This window comes from Eubalaena glacialis, chromosome 11 (assembly GCF_028564815.1).
Source record: "Eubalaena glacialis isolate mEubGla1 chromosome 11, mEubGla1.1.hap2.+ XY, whole genome shotgun sequence".
Lineage (NCBI taxonomy): Eukaryota > Metazoa > Chordata > Mammalia > Artiodactyla > Balaenidae > Eubalaena > Eubalaena glacialis.
In genome coordinates this window covers 46,434,954-46,459,553 of record NC_083726.1, presented here as the reverse complement: position 1 = coordinate 46,459,553, position 24,600 = coordinate 46,434,954, and the positions used below count along the sequence as shown (strand labels likewise).

Here is a 24,600-nt window from a genome sequence, read left to right as displayed (position 1 = left end):
GGAAAATACTTCCTGGATGTGAATGGGGAAGTGTCCTCAGAAAACCATGTACAGAGAAAGAAAAAATGGTATGACATTGGTGTAGCCTTAATATATAATCCAGAAAGTAAAGAGGCATGGAGGATCCTTAGTTATAGTGCCATGTGGTAGAAAGAACTGGGTCTTCTCTAGCAAACACCTCTGGTTATGAGCAAGAAGGAGGTATAGATCCCAGAAGAGGCTATTCTTCAGTTCATGATTAAGAGATAATGCTGCACAGGCCTAAAACTTAAAAGGAAATACTATGATTTGTTTTTTTTTTTCCCTTGGTTTCAAAGTAGGAATTCAATGAGTTGAAAAACAATGCAATTTTAATTTTTAGTTATTGTGTAATATACATACTATATAGCTTGTGAAATATTTTCTAACAGAAGATGTACTTCTTACTCAGAAATGAGTGCATCTTTGAATAGAATACTGACTCATTAAAACTATGTATTACATATTTTATATTATTAAAAATAAAAAATACTGTAGGTCAAGATCAGCTTTCAAAAACTCATGTACAGGTACATGACCTCAAGATTAGTGACATTTCATTATCTAAAAGAGAAAAACTTCACCCTATTTATCTTTATTTCTTTATCAACCCATTTACAATGATCATTTGCCACTCAAATTTTAAAAAACTATTGTAATTACCTCATTTAGTGAATTAATTTTATTTTTTATTTCATTCTTAAATTGAGATGTAATTGACACATAACATTGTATGTTTAAGGTGTACAATGTGTTGATTTGATACATTTACATATTGTAATATGATTACCACTGTAGCATTAGCTAACACATCTGTCACGTCACATAATTATCATTTCTTCTTGTGAGAACATTTAAGATCTAGTCTCTTAGCAACTTTGTGGTATATAATACACTATGTAATTACCTCACTTAAAGAGCTATACACATTTATATATCAAACAAATGTCTATTTGTGTATGTTTAGTAATGCAGGTTTTAAGAGATAATATGTTTTATTATTAAATGGAAGAAGGGTGAATAAATGAGTGGAAAAGGGAAAAAAAATTGGATTAGAAGATAACATATGGAAGAAATACAACAGGATACTTTATGTCTTTATGTGACTTTAATAACTATATAAGTGTACATTTGAAGCAGACACTTTTCATGGTTTGAAAGAGGTGAGGCGCTATTCTAATCATGCAAGTTTGAATTGTCACATAAGCCTGGGTCAAAGATACATTTATTAATGCCTTCAAGAGGTAAGATTTCTAAGGCATATAAACTGCTTGTTCTGCAGAATGAAAATAAACTACAGTCAACCTCAACTACTTCGTTCTCAATCAAGGATGAATAATGCTTTCCTTTTTTCTTTCTATCATTACTTTATAAAATTATAATTATTATTCTGCTCAGGGTCATACTACCTTTTCTCTATTCATTTCATTTAATAAACACTCACATAGCACTTATGTGCCAGGCACTGTACCCTCCAATGATGGGGGGAACCACAACTGTTTGATTCAATGCTATACCTCTAGCACTCTGCCTGGAACTGACTTCATAATTTATGCAGCAAATATCAATTATGCAATTGGATAGTTTACATCTGGCTTACCTTTCAGGAAGTACTATGGCATAATGGTTAAGTGTACAGATGATGGAGTCTGGAATTCTGGCTCTACTAATTAAATGACTTTGGGCAGGGTATTTCATCTCTCTGAGCCTATGCTTCCTCATTTGTCCAATGGGGGAAATAACAGCATTGACCTGATGGGGTTATTTTCATGATTAAATAAGATGACATAAAGTGCTTAGACAAATACTTGGTGCAAGGTAAGCCCCTGAAAAATCTTAGTTACTGTTGTTGTTATTATTATTATTATTATTTTCTTCCTGCCATATATATCTAGAAACATGGATTTGAACAACTTAAATTCATGGCAAAAACTATATTGGGTGTATATACTATTTCTATTTCTTGAGCTACTAGACAAATTGACTAGTTCAACAGAAACATCTCTGGAAAGTTACCCAGTTTCTATTCTGATTTTAGGATTTGGTTTACGTTATGTTTGTAGGTTTCATGAATAAACTGTAAACATTTCCATGATGCATTCTTTGCCTTTTTATGAAGCTTTCTTACTGAGATCATAAACCAAAAAGCCCACAGTGAACACCGAAAAGTTTTAACCTAGCATTAGAACCCTCAAATAACAATACAACTTTTTTGAGATCCTAATTCTCTCCTCTCTGGATATAACATTTAATTATAGAACTGGGAATAGTACTATGGATATTTGATTATGCTTTTCCTTATATTTGCCATCTAGAGAGGCCCTTTTTATGTTGTAATACTTGTTCTGTTTTAGCATAATTATGAGACTTTACTAGGCCTAATAACATGTAGTAATACATTAATAGGTTAGGGAATGTTTTCCCTTTAAAACAACTTTATAATTTCACAGATTTTTATGTGAGTAAAGAAGACATAATCACATTTAGATATGATATCAATTCAGATTAATCTAAGTCAGATAACTAACAGTTAATTCAAGGTGTGAATTGTAGTTAGCAAACTGTAGACATTATGGAATTGCACTGTCTCAATTATGGCTAATTTTAAACGGTCCTCCTCTTTCCATCATTAAGATCTTGAGGAAGGTTCTATCTAGAAGGGTATTTCTTAATGTTACCCTTTAACAATGTCAACAGATGCAGTGGTCAAATGGTATGAAATTTTGAAATTATGTATTACAAAATATTAGAAATGTGCAATATTGTGAGTTTCCCCAAATTAAAAATTTCATCAAGTTATTACCATCTCAAATTTCAAACTGCTTTTAGTGTCACAGGGCAGCACCACTTTAGCTGGTGAACAGAGATTCCCACCATTCACTGTCAGCATTGGTCTCCGATTGTGTGGGGTCTTCAGGGACACTTCCCTCTCATAAAATAGATCAGTCCTGTTTCCCCTGCCAGAGTAGCAGGGGCTGTTTTCTTTTCTCCATATGCTTTTGCTAGTACAGGGTATTTTTACAAAGTCTCTTTACCCATTAAACTTTGAGTTTTGAATTGATTGTTTTTGGCTTCTCGATGGAGAATATTAATTAAAAATCCCTGACAGCATAAAGAGACTGTTGTATTAGCTTTGGAATTTCTTTTACAGAATTTGAGAACTGGAAGAGATCTTGGAGGTTACCTAGTCTATTTAACTTCTGTACATGAACCTATCAAGAAACTGAGTCAGGTAAGTAGGTTAGGATAATGTAGGGAGGTGAGGGCAGATTTGTATCTAGTTCTTGCTCCTGAGCCAAGCTGTTTCTGAAAGTGAAGTGCTAATCACACTTGAAGGGGCTGAGTATCAAAGGACACTTCAGTTGTGCCTCTACCTGCAAACCAGTGGGAAGAGAAAAAAAGCAGTTCAAGTGTAAACAATCAAAGAGTAAAGCCTCTGAAGCCAGCACATTCACTGAAAATAGTTCAGTTTGATTAGTCATAGGACTTAGGTGTAGATTTAATTAATAACTTCTGTTTGGCCTTATGGATATTAAACATTAAGACTCTTTTCACTTTTACAAGCACCTAAATCAAATATGGCCACAAAATGGCTTTAAAGACATTTATTAGCTAAAGAAAATAATCATAAATTCTCCCAATAATAAACGTGTTTCTGAGAGGAGCATCAAGCACTTTGGAAAGTCTTACTCCCCTGCATGGCTCTAGCATTGACAAAGTCAAAGTCTCTCCGATTTAGTCATCTACACACTGAAGGCAACTTCTTTATAGGAATACTAGTGAATCATCTCTTTAAGATTTTTGTTAGGTACACCATCTGAAATTTTCCCTTTTTTTGTTTTGGTTTGAGGAGGGTAGAATAGACATTCTCTAAAAAATAAAATTAAAAAGTTATTATACCAAAGTACTTGCTTCTTAGAGGTACGTTATGTACTTTCAGATATTAACAAAAGAAAAACTCACTGGGACCCTTCTGTAACATTGATATGAGAGGAAGAAATATTTACCCACTTGACCTTGATATTGAGTTTATTGGCTAAAGTTGCATTTTAGGGGAATCAGTGTTTTAATAAGTTGTGTTCACTCCAGGTTAATAAGCTTGTGTCCACTCCACTTAGGTCTCAAAAATAACCCATCCACTAATTTAATCATAGCTGGTAGAGACTTTACTAATTGGTAAATATATTTTAATTCTGAAATCTTAGAGAGTTGCCTTGTAGAAATTTTCAAAAGTACACGGATAAAATACAAAGAAGAATAGAAAAAGCCTTCTTTGAATCTTTTCTTGACTAATATCATTTTAGAGAAAGGTCTTAAAGATCCTTTAGTGGGTAACCTCTTCATTTAAGTAATGGTTCTCAGACTTCTGGGGGGTGGTTCCAGATCCCTCTTATAATGCAAGTGAGTTGAATCCATGGACTTTAGATCAATAATCCTGAACTGCTGGATTAGTACCCTAAGGTCAGAGAAGTTTGGTGAGCTGCTAAGAGTCACACAGCTCTTTTTGCCTGCCTATATTGTTTCCTGATTCTGTGAAAACAAACTAACAAACCGTGACTCCTCAACTCTTAAAATGCATACAGGCAGATATATATGGACAGCAAGAGCACAGAGATTTAAAAACAGAGCATAAAAAAGTAACTTGAACAGAATGTGGCATTTCCCTTGGTCTGTTGCTAACGGCCCACATACAACATGCTTAAGAAAAAAAAAACAAAAAACAAAAAAACAAAACACCCTGGCACTTCGTTTTGTCATCATTTAAAAATGATTCAGGGTATATGCCCAGTAGTGGGATTGCTGGGTCATATGGTAGTTCTATTTTTAGTTTTTAAAGGAACCTCCATACTGTTCTCCATAGTGGCTGTATCAATTTACATTCCCACCAACAGTGCAGGAGGGTTCCCTTTTCTCCAAAAGACGCAGACGTAGAGAACGGACTTGAGGGCACAGGGGGGAAGGGGAAGCTGGGACGAAGTGAGAGAGTAGCATTGACATATATACACTACCAAATGTAAAATGGATGGCTAATGGGAAGCTGCTGCATAGCACAGGGAGATCAACTCGATGCTTTGTGACGACCTAGGGGGATGGGATAGGGAGGGTGGGAGGGAGGCTTAAGAGGGAGGAGATATATATATATATGTGTATATGTATATATATATATATATATATATATATACATATACACATATAGCCGATTCACTTTGTTGTACAGCAGAAACTAACGCAACATTGTAAAGCATTTACACTCCAATAAAGATACGAAAAAAAAATGATTCAAATGGACATTTAGAATGTATGGCATTGGGAATGTATCCCATCTGGGGATAGATGGCAAAGAGCTTCACTGAACATAGGGCTGTGTTTTCAGTAGTTTTCGGGCTGAAGTTGGTGCATATTTTGGGCTCTTGTCTTTGGTCATGCTTTTAAAGCCAAACACAATACCTTAATGTATATTTTCAGGACTCCAAAGCCGGTGGCATTAAACATTCCTTTTTGTAAGAAAATAATTAGGGACATGATTTTCTTTTAATGCCCAGGATTTGAAGATGTGAAAGAAATGTGTAAAAAGGAATTACTTCGTTCTCTTTTTATTCTGCACTTTTTAAAATTGACTCTGAAGCCCATCACATTTTGTTTCATTAAAAACTAGAGACTCCTGCCTGTGAGCTGTTACCTTTGGAGTGGCTGTTTTCTGAATATTGTTCCAATTAGAGTTCTTCACCCAAATTCTATGGGCTGGATATCCCATATACTCATACATACTCTGCACTATAATTTAAAGCTTCTACAAACTTAGACAAGAATCCATAACCAGCCAATGGTATATGAATCTGTTTTGATGATCCTGCTGTCAGTGGACACTTCCTGTTGATAACTGTTCTAAAAAAGTTTAAACGATTTTCATGATAACACTGAAAACAGCAAAAAAAAAAAAAAAAAAGTAATTGTGGCTAGGTGAAGTGAAAAACTGACCAATCACAGAATATACTTGTTCACTGTTCTCATTCTAAAGTAATGGGGCTCATGTCCTCAGCTTTTCTCAGTCTCAAGTTTGTGGTCCCGAATATTACACTTTAGGTATTAGATTTTAATCATTTCCTCAATCTAAAAACAGGAATTTTTCGATGGGAAAAAACCCATCTCTTTTCTTTAGCCTTGACTTCCGGAGGATTCTAATGTTTCCTTGCTAACCCTTATTTTAATACTGCACACCTGGACACAGCACACAGTATAATATACGTAGTCAGGCTTTGGAGAATTTATTTCAATTTACATACAATCCTCCAAATCCTCTGGCGAGCTTGATGTGAAACATGAGACAGCTACGTCTCCCCAGCCGGATCTTCCTTTGCTTCTTGGCGTCAGTAGCCAAAGGCTCCAGCGATGCCTCAGGGGAAGCGCGGTGGGGCTAAAGAGTCCGGAAGAGGGGTGACTGCGGGGCTTGTTGCGCTGACGATTTACAGGGTACTTCGTGCACGCGGCTCAGCTATCCCCTCTGTGGCTGTGTGTGTCTGGTGTGACAGAGCGGAGAAAAGCTCTCTAATCTCCCAGCGCCTGCCTCTGCCGCTCAGCCGCTCCCCTCCCTCCCGCCTTCCCAGTCTCCTCGCGCTCTCTCGCTCGCTCCTTTGCCTTTCTCGGGGAGTTTCAGTCCCTGAATGCAGCCAGAGTAGCTCTGGCAATCTAGACCTGGAGCCTGTGTGTACACGCTCACGCACACACGCGCGCACACACGCACACTCACTCGCACACACGCACTCAGGTTCTCCCCACGGGGATACAGAGCAAACCCGGAGCTTCATCTACCTGAAGGGGATGGCCCGGCCGGACACTTCCTGCTCACTTGTCATCTCCGCAGGTCAGAGCAACGTCGGAACTAGGGAGGCTCGCCGTCCGCTGTGCAGCCTCACGCTATATGCCGCCACCTCTGCTTAAAGTGTCCAGGCTGGAGGAGAAGGCTTCTCCAGGACAGATTTCCGGCGCAGCTCTGCGGCCCTGGCACTTAACTGGGCTGGTTCACTCCGGTCTCTTCCTCCTGGCCATCCTCTCGTCCCCGCCTGCGGGGTGCATGGCTCGGGCGCCTCCGCTGCTGCCGCCGCCGCCACTGCTGCTGCGAGCACATCCCACCCAGAGGACTGAACGCCGCCGCTGGAGTGGGGAGAGAAAGCGGCAGCCCTAACTTCCTTCTCCATCGCTCCCTGTACTTGCCAGCCGAGGACCCGCGGGAAGGCTCCCGCGGAAAGCCAGGCGAAAGCTCGGCGCAGGGGACTGCGAGCTAGAAGCCGCAGGCGCACAGGGGCGGGGGCAGCACGTGCCCCTGAGCCCAGCGCCCGCCGGAGAAGTAGCGCGCGTTGGGGCGAGCGAGACGCTCTCCAAGTTGGGCGCGTCCCAGAGCTCGCCGCCCCGCGCCTCCGCCGCCCGTGTCCGGAGAGAGGCGGGGCTGATGGGAGGCGCCGAGGTTGCTGTCGCCTACGGCCAGAGCCCGTCTTAAAAGAAGCCGGGCCAGTCTCTCCAGGGTCCCAGCTGGCGTCGCGCCCTCCGCCCGCGTGCGCTCTCTGATGCCTGAGCTGGCGGTGGCCCGGGTGGGCCGCCCGCGGGGGGTGCCGGAGGGGGCGGGGGAGGAGCAGGAGGCGGCGTGATGGCCCTGGACGGCGAGCGGGGGGAACAAGAGGAGGAGAAGAAAAAGAAGAAGAAGAAAAAGAAGAGGAAGAAGAAGAAGGAGGAGGAGGCGGGGGCTAAGAAGAGCAGCTCACCCTTCGCGGCCACGATGGGGGAGAACGACGCCGCGCTGCGGGCCGGCGGCAGGGGCCTCTCGGACCCGTGGGCGGACTCCATGGGGGTGCGACCCCGCACCACAGAGCGCCACATCGCTGTGCACAGGCGGCTAGTGCTGGCCTTCGCCGTGTCCATCGTGGCGCTGCTCGCGGTCACCATGCTCGCGGTGCTGCTCAGCTTGCGCTTCGACGAGTGTGGGGCGAGCTTACCGCCCGGCGCCGACGGCGGCCCCGCCGGCTTCCCGGCGCGCGGCGGCAACGAAAGCCTTCCGGGTTCGGCCCGGCGCAACCACCATGCTGGCGGCGACTCCTCGCAGCCCGGGGCAGGCGGGGAGGCCAACCCTGAGACCCCGTCCGCCCGGCCGCCGTCGGAGGAGGCGCGGGAGCCGTGGCAGCCGTGGACTCAGCTGCGCCTGTCGGGCCACCTCAAGCCGCTGCACTACAATCTGATGCTCACCGCCTTCATGGAGAACTTCACCTTCTCCGGGGAGGTCAACGTGGAGATCGCGTGCCGGAACGCCACTCGCTACGTCGTGCTGCACGCCTCCCGTGTGGCGGTCGAGAAGGTGCAGGTGGCCGAGGACCGGGTAGCCGGGGCGGTCCCGGTGGCCGGCTTTTTCCTCTACCCGCCAACCCAGGTCTTGGTGGTGGTGCTGAATAGGACCCTGGACGCGCAGAGGAATTACAATCTGAAGATCATCTACAACGCCTTGATCGAGAACGAGCTCCTGGGCTTCTTCCGGAGCTCCTACGTGCTCCACGGGGAGAGAAGGTACGGAGGGAGGCGGTGCCCGGCACCGCCCCACCCAGCCAGGCTGTTCGAAACCGCCGGGCAGCCGGCCACCCAGGGACCGGGCTAGTTTCGGGTACCCGGCAAGCGAGGGATGGGGGAAGGAAGCGAAGGTGAGGTATGGCCATCACCCAGAACTCTCGGGGTCTCCCAGGTGCCTGGGCTCTCCCTGCGGCCAACTCCACAAACTCACTCACCAGTGCCAAATGCCGCTCCTCCTCCAGGCTGGGACCCCCTGCCCCGTCAAAGTTCCTTAGCCAGCCTGGGGCACACAGCAATTTTTTTTTTTTTTTAAGGGTAGTGTGTAATCTGAGCGACGTCGGGCCAGGGTGACATCAAAAGCCTGCCTAGTTACCATCGAGGGAAAATTCGTGAGCCCCAGAGGCAGGGCAAGATCCTCCCCTCCCCCACTATGCCCGTTTCCGGAAGGCACAGAGTATTGGATAGGCTCTGGCTCCATGAACTTTTACAAAACTGGAAGTTGAGATTCTGGGCAGTAAGAGCCAGTCCCAGTGACAGAGTAGGGGTGGGTGGTGGTGGTGGTGCTGGCGGCTGCCATGGCCAGTGCCAGCGAGAAATGTTCTTGCCGGTGCTGCCAGCTCTGTCCTAACACAGAGTGACTCCAGTTTGTTCACGAGTTTCTGCCTCTGGAAATGACTCCAGCGGTGAAAGGGGGAAAGCTAACCGTCAGTCTCAAATGCCTTGTTAGTGAGTGCCTTTGATGCTTTTTAGATTTGGGCAGTATTCTGTTTCTTCTTATCTTTTTTTTTTTTTTGAGAGGCTGTGGGGCTTTCCATCACTTGTTTAGAGCTTAGACTTCAGAGTCCAACAGAACTGGGTTCAAATCTCAGCTGCAACTCTACTTGTGGTGAAGGCTTGAGGAAGCTGATTAAGCTAAGTCACCAATTCCTGACAATAACAGCCTCTAGTGCTTAATAAGCATCCTGTATTAACTCAATCTTACAAGAACCCCATGAGATAGATGCTATCAACACTCCCTATTGTACAGATGGGGAAATGGAGGCACCAAGAAGTCGAGTAACTTGTAACATCGTGAGCCAGCAAAGCAGGTGTTAGACTCAGGCAGTTTGGCTGCAGAACCTATACTTTTAGTTTTAACTTGGGGAAATAATAATATCCGCATAGGATTGTTGCAGGTGTCCACGAGTAAATGCATTGAAAAGCCCTTAACTCTGTACTTGGCACATAGAGTGCCCACTCATGTTATGAGTGTCCTGTGGTATAAGCTCTCAAACATGTTGTTGAATGAATAAACAAGTGATTCTTGCTTTTTTGCCCTAGCTCATTGCATTTAAAATAACTTTGATTAATTAAATGGCTGTAGGGCCAGGGAATAACCAAAATGAACTTAAAAATGAAATCAACAACCTTAGGAGTGGAGGCAGGTTGGAGATTAGTAATGATGCCACTGGCAGAGCCTCCCCTGTTCTCAAGAGAGTCTCACAAGAGCAGAAAACTTGGGATCAGAGCAGTCCAGGGCTCCTGAGGTCAGCAGGTTTGGCAGTGGAGAGCTGGGACTCAAACTTTGGTTTTCTGATCCCTCGACCAGGGCTCATGATGTCTGGAAACTCTCAGAAGAAGCTGATATAGTATAAGAGGCTAGGGAAATTTCAGTGTGTTATAAGAGAACACAAAAGTGTTAGTATTTATAGAGTCCTGTGGTGTAGCCTTATCTAAATAAATTGTCCAATGCTTTAGTGGTTGTATGATAATTAAAGTCTCCTGTAAGTGAATGTATAAATTATTCACTTTCAAACTCCTAAGATCAGATGTGGATAATTTAAACCCCCTCCCACCACTTTCTCTGACATATTCTAAAGAATACAGATTAAAAGGATTAAAAAGAAAATCCACGATCATATCAAATTTGGGGGAAAAGCATAGAAGGCACATTTGCATGTTATGTCAAAATGTCAGTAGTGGGAGTTGCATATCATTACTGATAAATCTTGCTGTGGTGAAATAAATACTTTCAGAAAGTCCTGTTTTTTGAGCCATGTCAAAATATATTTGGTGGAACTGAGCTTGTTTTGGTCAGTGCTTTCAAATGAACAGGACTCTTAAAAAGACCAGATGTTCCTGCTTGACCCATAACTGATTTCTTGTACCCTAGTGCATATTTGTATTCAAACTCTCTCGTTCAGTTTTCCCCAAAGATGGTTGAGAGTTTAACCTAGTGCACATGTGGCTAAACTCTGCGTCGCAATAGTTGTGCAGGATTTGCTGTTTCTGGAGATCGCAGGATGATTTTATTTCTAAACAGCCTCTTAGAGAAAGTACTTGTTCCTCTTTTTTCCCCTTCATTCCAAAAGGACATAAATGCAAACTCTAAATTTTCATTTGATTAGTGATTAAATATCTTGGTCTTTAGTTAGTCAGAATTTTTGCCAACTTATCAGATAATTTCTGGAATGAAAATAAATATTTAATCTGGCAATGGGGAGTCACGATGAGCAACCTGAAATATTTCAAAAGAGCAATACTACCATTCAGTCTACCTTACTTAGTCTATGTGGAAACAACTTGTTAATAATCAATCTGATTCTTTGACTCACTCCTCAGAGGTCTGAGAGATGTAATTTGGGTCAGGCAGGAAAATTAGACTTCACTATGTGCTGTATGTCTTTGACCCTTTGAAGGTTCCCTGGTTTTGTTCTACAGGGAAGACTTACCTCTCCTGGTTCCCATATTACAATAAAGGTTGGAAGACAAGCTCCCGGTTAGAACCCAAGGCTTCTGCACTTGAGGCACATCTTTTATTCTCAGTTAATCATTTGGCTAAAGGGAAATTCACCACTTGTTGAATATTGCAAATAAATTCTCTTAAATTTGAAATGCTTACACACAGCAGTAGATTACCTCTGTTAGGCAGAATATATACTCCCTTTTCCCTCAGGTAGGTGGGCAGCAGGCAGATGCGGAGGGTGTGTATTCATGCCATAATATCCTACAGTAGAATATGCTTGCTTAGAATTAGGCAAAGTCTTCATTTACCTGAAGTAATTGCCACTTTGGGGCAGCCAGATGGTGAACATACCCGTGTTCAAAGTAGGGTACCTTAATTTAGATCCAGATGGCCGGATTGAAAGAGGAAATTTACCCAAAGTAAATGAACATTTTATTCACTTTCAAAAGGGAGACTGTTTTTCTGTGACAAACTTTGGGTCTGTGACATGCCACAGTGACAGAAGACAGGATGAAAAAAGGAGGTCTTTTTCTGTCAAGGGTTATTTAGAGAGAAACCATGATCTCCAAGTAAAATGAGAAGATAAAATTGTGGTTCTCAAAGAGAATTGCCAAAAACTCCTTTGCAAAAATCTTGTGGAGAGCATAGAGGATTTTATGGGTAGTCATTGATCATTTGTGGTATTAGCATACATGGTTTGGTGCCTTGTACTTTTTCTGGAGTGAATTAATAATCATGGTATTTAATAAAAACAAGAAAACCACCATGTTGTTTTTATGTTGAAAGCAGCCCCATTTCTCCACTTACTCTGCTGAGGAGATATCTTTACATGAGCAAGTTGGACTAAATGGCTTTTTGCCCCTCTAAAGAGGGCTCTGAACTGAAAAATATGGGAGAATGGTTTGTTTCTTTGAAAACTTTTTATATGATTCCTTAATGGACTTAGCTCATTGTTTTCTTGTCACTGCACACATAACCATATGGCCAAACTGAGTCCAGTGTTGGATTTTGGTCACAATTCAAAATGCCACCAGTAAACTAAATCTAGAAACTATTGGGGGAAAGAAAGTTTTGACCATTTAATAGTCACTTATTCAGGGAGGAAAATCCATACAATTGGTGTTTGTCTTGCTGTGCTTTTGATCACCTTGGATAGTAATAAAGTATACCCTATTTATGAAAGAGTTAAATTAATTTGCCTGTATTTTTATTTATTCAAAACAACTCTAAATAGGGCCTATATGCTCTGGATCTCTTTCAAGCAAAGATAGACCTGTGACTGGTTTCCCTGTGTTGGATTTGCATAACATATTTATTTCCTCAAATCAGTTTTTGCCACCGTGTATGTGGATGGGCTTGAGACAACAGTACAGGGCAACAGTTTAGGTTTGTTTGAGGATGATGATGACATTTGGACAATATTTATCTCTTTAAGAATAGGACTCACTTCTTTAAGCATGGCTTTAAAGAATGGTATAAAAAGAGTGAAGAAGAAATAGTCTACCTTTAACACATAAGTGTTTGACAGTCTGTAAAGAAGGGCATCCCTCCGTAACCCCAGGCTCGTCCTCCTACCCACCAGCCATGATCATCACCTTATCGTCCTTTTAATTCTTTGTGTGTCCTTTACATCCTTTCAAACTTACAGTAGTGGCTGGGTTCTTCCAGAGTTTCTCAAAGACCCATGCAATCCTGCTTTTTGCCACTAGAGAGTGGCTGCTCTCTCCAACAGAATTTTGCTACATAGGATTTGAGAGAATATAAAGATGCAAAACACTTCTTGCCCTTCCTAGTTCTTTGGACAATCTGAAATGATTCACAAACAGGCACAGCTGGATGGTGGTGAGTGGGCTGTGAGAGTGAAATAAGACTGACAAGATCTTACTGAGTGGGGCTGAATTGAGGTGGAGGGTCCCAGGCTTCCCACTCCTGCCCTCCTTGCCTCCAGGTGTGCCTTCTCAGTCTCTGAATAAACAAGGGGCCCCAGGGTTTAAGGAGCTCTGGCAACAGTTGTGCAGGGACAGGGGAGAATGGATTCCTCCCAGTGCAGACCTGTGTTGATTTGCCGGGTGAAGTTTTAGTTTAATTATCCGGATCTTTCCTCATGACTACACACTCAAAAAAAAAAAAAAAAAATCATAGGATGGAAAAAGAATGAAGTTGTAAAATTGCCACTGTTGGTTACTTTTTATCTCTTTAAGAATAAGTGAGCCACTTTTAGTTGTGTTGCTGGGTGGAAAGGGGTGTGTGTGTGTGTGTGTGTGTGTGTGTGTGTGTGTGTGTGTATGTTCAGGGACTCTGGAACCAGACTGCCTCGATTTATGTCTTGACTCTGCCGTTTATTAGCTTTATGACCTTGGCCAAGTTTCCTAAATGTTCTGCGTCTGGTATTCTTATCTGGAAAATGGGGATAATGATATCCTCTTTCATGGGGTTATTTGTGAGGATTACATGAGTTAAGTAATAAAGCACTTAGAATGGTGTCTGACAACTGGTAAGCACGTTTGTGGGTATGAAATATGATTATATTGTTACATGACTGGACATCTACTCTTCGAGCTGGTACAAGGTCATTTAGGCTCAATGTTGTTGCCTTAGGTTTCCCCTTACTAGCAAGACAGTGGGAAATGGTCACTGTGGACATCCCTTCCACTGCTGTTTGTTTTGCCCCCCTAAGCAGAGTTCAAAAGATGGGGGAGAGGAAGAAGCAGAGCCCTTCCACAGTGAAGAAGGAAGAGAAGAGAAAGGCTGTGGTATTTCACAGCTAGAGAAACTCCATGCTTGGTCCAGACACTGAGATGGAGAGGGTTGAGGGAGTGGGAAGAGTGTGTGAAACAAAAGGAACTCACAACTCTGATTATGGCCCTGCTCTCTGTCAGCAGTAAGAAAAGAAAAAACCAGCTACCGAAGGGTCAGGAGGGTGCCTTCCTTGTCACTGGAAGCTAGTACAGGAAAAGAAAAGCTCCAAGTACCAAGGGAAAGGCACATCAGTCGTTAGATACTGTTTTCAAGACTTTGAGTTCCACCAGTAGTAGTACTTTATAATACTTACATAATACTTTTTCTCTTTCCACTATTAAAGAAATGAATCGCAGACACTAGTTTATTTATTCTTATGAAAACCTAATATTATGGCACAGGAAAGTAATTTTAGTGCATTCGTAATACTCTCCATCAATGGTGATCAAGTACTCAGTGCTCATTTTCGATAACAGTATTTAGTGCATAAAAATGAAAACAATTATGAATTTTATGCTCTGTTTTTATAACACGATTATTCACATGTGCACCACTTCCTACATACATTTTGCTGGCATTATTGCATTATGTTTTTAGTTTACTAGAATGGTTATTTAAAAAACAATAGACTACATGCTTGCTTATAGCACTGAATATTCAGCAGGAACACTTCTCTTCTGAAATGGCAGAGTTTTACTGATTCATTGAAGTACATAAAAACACACAGTCTAAACAACGACCCATTTTGGCTTAAAATGTTTTGTCATTGGGTAATAATTTGCATTTTGATGAACAACCTTAACTTTAAATGGGACGTGTAACTTCCATGATCTTGTAGCTTTGTTCAGTTTCTGAAAACAGTTGAATAGTAGCTGGATGATCCACTGGATCACTTCTTTCGATCTTGGGAGTTTTTATTACCAATTTTAAACTATTGCAACCGTAGGCAAATTGCAGTTGCTATAGAAGCAAGTTCAAAGAGCATTTTTCACTGTGCTGTACGTGTGGTCTGCATAGATGTGGCCAAAATGGAAACTTCTCAAAAATGCCTTGCCATTTTTGAGGTTCTCTTGGTTTTGGTGGGCTCCGCAATGAAACATGAATCAATCTGAATACTAGCAGCGTTATGCAAATGTTTGTTTCTTCTGCATATTTTAACTTTATGAAAAGGCAAACTGAAAATAATGGAACAGAAATTGCATCATATACTGTAATTTGTTGGCAATATCAACCAACGTTAATGCATTACTTCTGCTGAATCTTATTATGACTTGACACAAGTAGCTTGCCTAGTGAACTTCCGCAGAAATAAGAAATCAATTCTCTGTATCCTTAAGAGGCAACATAGAGCTTTAAGCTCTACTTCTTAGCTCAACCAAAATGTCAAATAGACAAGTTGTTAAGAAATCAAGTAATTTATTTTAGATGGAAGAGAATTAAAATACATGTATATTATTCATATTTTTCTAGTTATGCTAAAGTGACATTCTTGGAATAACACTTCCAGGATGTCACTTTTGGAGGTGGAATTTTTTTATGATAATAGAGGGATTCCTTAAAAGATAAAAATGATTTTGTTTGAGAAAGCAGGAGAAAAATAGACAACAAAATGCTTTTCCCCATTACCTTCGGCCTCCTGCTGTTTTATTTTACTTCTTGCTGTATTTACATAGGTATTTCACATCCTCACTCTATATTAAAATGTTCTCTATTTTTAATTAATTTTTTGTATTTTTTTCTCCCTGGTGTACTGCTACCACCTCAGACTCCACCTCAAATTTGCTCAAAAACCAAACTCATTATTTTCTGCTCCAAATCCCTTTCTCTAGAGGTCTCTGGCGTTTTTACCGACAGTAAGCAGGAAAGAAGTCTCACTTCCGCCAATTGAAGGCAACCATAAAATATATGCAGCGAAGACAAGATTATGTTTTTGAAATCCAACAGACACTGTTGCCTGTTGGGGGCACTGAGCCTGAAACTGGCTCTCTTTGTTAGAAAGGAGACTATCAAGGGTGAGAGAGGTGTTCGAGGTAGACGGGCAATACTGGGCTCCGAGAAAATCGGAACCTGGAAGAGAGCAGACAAGGTGTGAACTTAATATGTGAGTCAAAACTTTTTTAAAGGTTTATTTCTGTGCTACCAGTAGTCAATTGGCTCACTTCTCCATCTGTCTGTGACCCTTACTACCCAGGAATTTACGCTTCCTCCTCCATAAAGCCTTCCTTCAGTTCTTAAGACGGGTGGTTCTCAGCGGGGTCAGTTCTGCCTCCCACGGGACGTCTGCCAATGTCCGGAGACGTTTCGGTTGTCACAACGGGAGAGAGGGGGTGCTACTGGCATCTAGTGGTAGAAGCCAGGGATGCTGCTAAGCACAAGATGGCCCTGACAAAGAATAGTTATCCACCCTCGTATGTCAGTAGTGTCGAGAAGTCTACCACTGAATCGCCAATACTTACATTAAAAAAAAAAAAATCAGTAGTGCCAAGGTTGAGAAACCTTGCTTTGGAAGATGTAATTTCTTCATGCATTTTCCCTCGTTGTCGTGGCTTTTTGTACGATACCTGTTTAGGCATATGTGTTTTATTTATTTTATCAGAGTATAAACTCTTTGAGGGAAGGAAGCATATCTAGTTATCGTTTTCTCCCCAGTATTGAACACTCAAAAATGGTGACTAAGAGAAGCAAATGCATTATAGATCTTGTAGCAAAAAGCCGTTTAGCAGTAACGTAATTTAATATTTTAAAAACATCTCATCAAATTCAGGGAATATTTTATTTTTAATTTTTGTTCAGTTATAGGATCTCAAGCTTGGAAAAGACCCTACGTGTAATCTAGTCCAACGGCTCTTCTTTTCCAAGGGGCTTGTTTTGATTTGCTAAATACTGAATTGAAATTCAGTTGCAATCGTCCTCAGGTGCCAGACTGTGAAATTGGTATTTCCTCATTTAGACATTATCAAATATATGCGGCCCTCAGTGCGTAGATATATACTGTGTGTAGGAATTCATTAAGAATATTAATTGCAGAAAAAGTCACTAGATGATCTTTATAGTTCCTTTCAACTCTGAGAATTGGCGATTTAAATTGCTAGCCTTACTAACATATTTACTTACTATATGAGGCAAAAAGAGACTTGAGCACACCGTGATTCTTCTGCATAAATATTTGGTTTATTAATTTCTCATTAGCCCAGAGGTATTTAGATCTTCTACATCTAATAAATTCCTACCCTTTAATTACTTACTACCAAAGACACCTTTGATTTTTTACTTAATGACTAATACATTCTAAGTACAGCCTCTCTGTTGAACTCTTGCAGAACTTTCCCCTAGTATTATTAGTTGTTTCTTATGTATTATATATATTTCTCTTTTCAGGTAGATTGCAAAGACCTTAAGGACAAAAATGGTTATATCTTTTTTAAAAAAAAATCCTACCACACACCTAATAGAGTGAAAATCACACATAGCAGACAATATCTATTTGCTCAATGAATGGAATTGGATTTCTCAGATACTTGAAAGTTAAAAGGGAACACTTTTCCTCGTATATTAAATTCCATAGGTATCTTTTAAATAGCCTCAGTAGAGAAATATGAAGCTCAGTGGACATTTTAATAAGAAAGATAAGATTCAAGAACATATGTAAGACAAAAGCACGTGAAAATTGTAAATGGGTGCATCTTAATTAAAAGTTACTGACACTCCGTTAAGCAAGAACTATATTACTATCAGTAGAAAATAGGAAAAATATTACCAAGATGCTGGCAAGTTTGGAAAGAAGAACCTTTATTACCAATAGTCAAATTAAAACATTGTTTATAAATTATGGCTAAAGATTAATTTTACTGTTTTTGAGATACAATTACCTTTTACTCAGACACAGAAAATGTGAATTCTAGACCCAGCTTTGCACTAATTGCCTGTGTAACTTTGGATAAATCACTTAACCCTACTGGAACTACTTTTTCATTTTAGGAATTTATGAGAGCTGGACAATTTGTTTCTAAGATTGCTTCCAACTTTAACCTTATATTTTTCTGAAGATTTATAGTTAAAACTTCTTTCCTATACATTACCCCATTTTATCATCTCGACAGTTTTGTAAGGGAGGCCTAGAAAATATTATTTTCCTTCTACTAATGAAAAAATAGACTCAGGTAGTTAAGTGATTTATCCAAGCCTGGTATGCAGCTGCCCAGTACTATTTCAAGATAATTCTCAATTCCCCTCTCTCAGAGTAAATATACAATTAATCTTTAAAATGTCTTATTTTTCTCTGTTTCAAAACTTAACTTTTAAAAAGTAAGCCCTCAATAATGCATGTAAGCTTCATAATTTTAAAAAAGTATAAACATTTACATTTCATGGTTTGAGCCAGGGATAGCCAGTAAGATTCAATACACATGTCAACACCACTGATTGGTAGTAACTGCCTGAAGTGCTATGCTGAGAATAATTTTAAGGCCAAGTTTTGGCTCAGCGGGAAAGTGTGCCATGTGAGATTAACCCTGAACACTGTGAATGATGGAGAGGGGAGGGGTGGCAGAACTACTATGGGGGAAAGAGCCTTTTAAAGAAATGACTTGCAGCACTCAGTAATGTTTTATGAAGGGTCTGTTATTGACTTACGTCCAGTTTTAATTAGTATTATTTTAAAAGTTTAATTAGTTTATGTCATGAATGTTTTCATAAGTAATGGCCCCATTTTTAAGTTAAAAGTGTGTCCTTCTTCAAGTACTTAGTTTGAGTGTTTTGATTTGTAACCATAACAGTGAAAGAATGTAGAGGGTGCTTCTGGAGTTTTAATGAGATGCAACTTTGCAGCTTGATCTGAAAACTTGAGGGCATTAAATATTATATATGTATATATATATGTGCACACATTGATGTATTTATTATATAGATATTTATTATGTTAATTTACTTTATTATATTAACATATAATAACATAATTTATATAGTAAATACATATTATGAGTGGTAAAAACCAATGGAGTCTGGATTATTCTATGTAAATGTATATTATAGCACTTCAAGAAAGGTTGAAGATATTGTGAATCAGTGGCTGCTGCTTATTAACTGCCTTCTGGGTGCTGTTCATCTATTCACAGTGATGGGTGCTTTACATCCCCTTTTCCATTCTACTAAGCTTTACAATGCTTTTTAAGTTAGGCATGATTATTTCCTTTTAAGCAATGAACATGTACACCTTAGGGAAATTTAGTAATCATCCAAGATGATACGGCTAAGAAATGTTGTGGAGCCAGAATGCAGACCAAGTTTTGTCAGATTTCAAAATCCTTTTCCTTAACAAAATCAGGCCATGTCTTACTGAGATTTGAAGACATAGATGTTTCTCAGTGATGGTCTATGCCCTACTTGTATCTGATGACAAGTTTTGGATTTTGATTTCATTGTCTTTACTGGTTGTACAGTTTCAGAGAGGAGACTGAGGCATACCAAAAAGGAGAACCATTATTTTCCAATACTTGCCCATATGATGATGAGTTGTTTTTCTGTAAAGTGTAATATTTTGTCTAATAAGCATGGCTCTGGGTTTAGAGAATTTCCTTTAGTTGAGAGCAAAGTTCCCTGAAGAATTTTCATTGTTGGGGAAATATGTATGAAGTATGCATCCATGCTATTCATGCACTTAAGTTTGATTCAGAAAAAACTGTCTCGTAATTTGGCTAAAGCATATATTTTATTTTATTTTTTAATTAATTTATTTTTTTAAAAATCACACTCCCCCTGTTTTAATCTGTCCCTCTGCCCGTCTGTCCATCCTCCACTGTTTTTTTTTTTTTTTAAGTAGAGGGAAGGATTATTTATTTATTTATTTATTTATTTATTGGCTGTGCTGGGTCTTCGTTTCTGTGCGAGGGCTTTCTCTAGTTGCGGCAAGCGGGGGGCACTCTTCATCGCGGTGCGCGGGCCTTTCACTATCGCGGCCTCTCTTGTTGCTGGGCACAGGCTCCAGACGCACAGGCTCAGTAGTTGTGGCTCACGGGCCCAGTTGCTCCGCGGCATGTGGGATCTTCCCAGACCAGGGCTCGAACCCGTGTCCCCTGCATTGGCAGGCAGATTCTCAGCCACTTCGCCACCAGGGAAGCCCCATATTATTTTATAAGCAGAAGCATATAAAGTGGTTATAACTTAACTCAAGCCACAAATGTAATTGAGAACGTCATTTTCTTTTTTCCAGGTTCCTTGGTGTTACTCAGTTTTCGCCTACACATGCCAGAAAGGCATTTCCTTGTTTTGATGAGCCAATCTACAAGGCTACTTTCAAAATCAGCATCAAGCATCAAGCAACCTATTTATCTTTATCCAATATGCCGGTGGAAACTTCTGTGTTTGAGGAAGATGGATGGGTTACGGATCACTTTTCACAGACCCCTCTCATGTCCACGTATTATTTAGCCTGGGCAATTTGCAACTTCACATACAGAGAAACTACCACCAAGACTGGGGTTGTAGTAAGTATTTCAAGCTTAATGTTGTTTCTGGATAATGTACACTGATTTCTGGATTAACAATGAATCATTTCTGTTCTCTTCACAACTTACATAGCTGAATTCTTTCCTTAATCCTTGGAAGGAAACTTATCTTCCTGGTTTCAGAGTCAGAGAGGAGCTTCTCTTCTATACCCAGCCCTCTTATTACTTTAATCACCTCCCCACCCCTGCCATTCCTGTCCTTCTTCATCGCCTGAGTATCTCTGGAACAGCTATTGTCTGTTATGGGAAATTGCCTCTTTTTATTTATATGATGGTAAAGCTTCTTTTTACTGTAAAATATTTCAAATATACAGAAAATGTGGAGAATAATATAATAAACTTCTACTAGCCAGCTGTATAGAATCTAAACATTTTACCATCTTTGCTCCAGTCTAATTTATTTTTTGAGAAAGTAAAACATATTGGATAGAGTTGAAGCCCTCTGTGGACACCTGCCTGATCTCATTGCCTTGCCTCCTACCTCCTCCTGCCTTGCCCTGAATTTGGATTTTGCTATTTCCATGCACCTTATCACACAATTATTAAGTATATTATTAATTATTAAGTATAAATCTATTTACAATACATTCCATGCTTTAAAATTTCATATAAGTGGTTTTATATTATAGATATCATTCTGCAACTTTATTTTATTTTATTTTTTGCTTAAAATTTTGTTTTTGTGGTTTATCTGAATAGAATGGTTGAGTGAATATATCAAAATTTGTCATCCTCCTATAAATGAATATTTTAATTTTTTTCTGATTTTCATTGATTAACAACAATGCTCAGTGAACATTTTTGTACATAAGTTCTTCTGCCAGTGTGCTAGAATTTCTGTAAGGTACGAAGCTTCTCTTAGCCCATAGCACGCAAGTGTATAGATATATGTACTTAGAGAAGGGTGATATAAGGGAAGCCTAGAGAATTCACTCTCTGTATTAAATTTATAACAAGAATCAGTTGGATTCTTTAGGATCATTACCATTTGTAACAGCATGGTGTTCTAGGCACTCTTTACATGCTACTGTATTGCGTTAGTCAGATTAAGTCAGGTCATGCCTCTTAAGAACTTTCTCCTCATTTCAATGGCCTACACAATAAATATGCATTTATTTTAATTTTCATGTCAACCCTAAAGCAAGGTATTATAATTGTATTTTTCCAAGTGAATAAAGTAAGTTTAGATTTAAAGAGATGAAGTAACTTTACCAGAGTAAAAAGTAAGCAAGTGGTAAGGCTGCAAGAAAAACTTCTATTGGTCTGATCCCAAATTTGGGGCTCTACCCACCCTGCCCCCCTCCCCATGCCCTAGGAGCTCTGTTTCACCATTTCACCTGTGTGTCGATACGAGAATTCAGGTAATGATTCTGTCCATCCGGTGGCCATCGTATTTGGTGTTGCTCAAACATAACAGAAGAAGTGTACAGAAATCTATATTCTTATTCTGTAGGAAGTTCATAGCTCCATAACAGCCTAAATATTGAATAATGGGTTTGGCTAAATAAATTTTTCTCACCGTTACTTTCAATTTAAATCACTGTGGAACCCATTTAAAAAATAAAATCTGCCTGCATACAAAATTAATGCCATTATTAAAGAACTGTGTATAGTGAATTAATCTACATAATCATTAAAACAGTACCTTAAATGCTGGCTGTAGAAGGTTAGAAAAAAGATGTTTTACTCTTTTGGACTTATTTAGTATGTTGAATTCCTCTGATGTTTGTTGATGTCTCCTATGGATACTTCAAGGCTATACATGTTGGACCATACACAGAAAAGGCATACTAAGACATATCATTCCCTTTTACATCTTCAAAAGTTGATGACTGACTACTTGATGTGGGTCTGTTAGGAGCATAAGATACATTGGAAGTGTTTTTCCTAATATGATTTCTTTAAAATATCCTAAAACTATTCTCAGCTGTACACAATTATGCTTGTTGCTAAGTGATCCATATTTAAAACCAGACACACTCTGATTATTTAGATGTGACTTTTATTAGAGTTAAGAATTCAAGTAATTAGTAAACATTATAAAATTCCTACTTATTTTTATGTAGAAAAGATAAAACATGCTACCAGAGAACATTGAAAGGTCAACTGAAATAAAAATTTGCTCTACAATCTAAAAATACTAAGAATAGTAAAAAGGAAAAAAAAATTGCTGTTGGGAACCCTTGTTTATCAACTGTGGAACTAAAGTATAAAACCTGGTTTTCTGGGGAGACCTTCAAGCTGGCGGAGGAGTAAGACATGGAGATCACCTTCCTCCCCACAAATACATCAGAAATACGTCTACATGTGGAACAACTCCTACAGAACACCTACTGAACGCTGGCAGAAGACCTCAGACTTCCCAAAAGGCAAGAAACTCCCCACGTACCTGGGTAGGGCAAAAGAAAAAAGAAAAAAACGAGACAAAAGAATAGGGACGGGACTTGCACCTCTGGGAGGGAGCTGTGAAGGAGGAAAGGTTCCCACACACTAGGAAGGCCCTTCGCGGGCAGAGACGGTGGGTAGCAGGGGGGGAAGATTTGGAGCCACAGAGGAGAGTGCAGCAGCAGGGGTGCAGCAAAGTGGAGAGATTCCCGTACAGAGGATCGGTGCCGACCAGCACTCACCAGCCTGTGAGGCTTGTCTGTTCACCCACCGGGACGGGTGGGGGCTGGGAGCTGAAGCTCAGGCTTCGGAGGTCAGATCCCAGGGAGAGGACTGGGGTTGGCTGTGTGAACACAGCCTGAAGGGGGCTAGTGCACCACAGCTAGCCGGGAGGGAGTCCGGGAAAAAGTCTGGACCTGCCTAAGAGGCAAGAGACCATTGTTTCGGGATGCGCGAGGAGAGGGGATTCAGAGCACTGCCTAAACGAGCTTCAGACATGGGCACAAGCCACAGCTATCAGCACAGACACCAGAGACCGGCATGAGATGCTAAGGCTGCTGCTGTAGCCACCAAGAAGCCTGTGTGCAAGCACAGGTCACTATCCACACCTCCCCTCCTGGGAGCCTGTGCAGCCTGCCACTGCCAGGGTCCCGTGATCCAGGGACAACTTCCCCGGGAGAACACACGGCTCACCTCATGCTGTTGCAATGTCACGCCGGCTTCTGCTGCCACAGGCTCGCCCCGCGTCCGTACCCCTTACCCCCACCCCGGCCTGAGTGAGCCGGAGCCTCCTAATCAGCTGTTCCTTTAACCCCGTCCTGTCTGAGGGAAGAACAGATGCCCTCAGGCGACCTACACGCAGAGGCAGGGCCAAATCTAAACCTGAACCCCAGGAGCTGTGCGAACAAAGAAGAGAAAGGGAAATGTCTCCCAGCAGCCTCAGGAGCAGCGGATTAAATCTCCACAATCAACTTGATGTACCCTGCCTCTGTGGAATACCTGAATAGACAACGAATCATCCCAAAATTGAGGCAGTGGACTTTGGGAGCAACTGTACACTTGGGGTTAACTTTCTGCATCTAATTTGTTTCTGGTTTTATGTTTATCTTAGTTTAGTATTTAGACTTTATTATCATTGGTAGATTTATTTATTGATTTCGTTGATCTTTGTTTTATAGATATATATATGTTTTCCTTTTTCTCTTTTTCTGAGTGTGTATGTGTATGCTTCTTTGTGTGATTTTGCCTGTATAACTTTGCTTTTACCATTTGTCCTAGCGTTCTGTCTTTCTGTTTTTTTCTTTCTTTCTTTTCTTTTATTACGTTTTACTTTTTTTTATTTTTAATAATTTTTTTTATTTTAATAACTTTATTTTTATTTATTTTTCTTTCTTTTTTTCTTTTTTTCTCCCTTTTCTTCTGAGCCGTGTGGCTGACAGGGTCTTGGTGCTCCAGCTGGGTGTCAGGCCTGTGCCTCTGAGGTGGGAGAGCTGAGTTCAGGACATTGGTCCACCAGAGACCTCCCGGCTCCATGTAATATCAAACAGCGAAAGCTCTCCCAGAGATCTCCAACTCAACGCTAAGACCCAGCTCCCCTCAATGACCAGCAAGATACAGTGCTGGACACCCTATGCCAAACAACTTGCAAGACAGGAACAAAACCCCACCCATTAGCAGCGA

At 40.7% G+C, this 24,600-nt stretch overlaps 1 protein-coding gene across 1 annotated transcript in view; it reads left to right on the top strand.

The window, feature by feature from the left end:
* The first annotated feature begins 7,660 nt into the window (after window positions 1-7,660).
* TRHDE (thyrotropin releasing hormone degrading enzyme) overlaps window positions 7,661-24,600 on the top strand; it is a 387,413-nt gene continuing 370,473 nt past the window's right edge. The window contains exons 1-2 of the mRNA XM_061204462.1: window positions 7,661-8,568; window positions 20,241-20,514. Coding sequence (XP_061060445.1) covers window positions 7,661-8,568; window positions 20,241-20,514 — 1,182 coding nt within the window. The remainder of the gene's footprint in view (window positions 8,569-20,240; window positions 20,515-24,600) is intronic.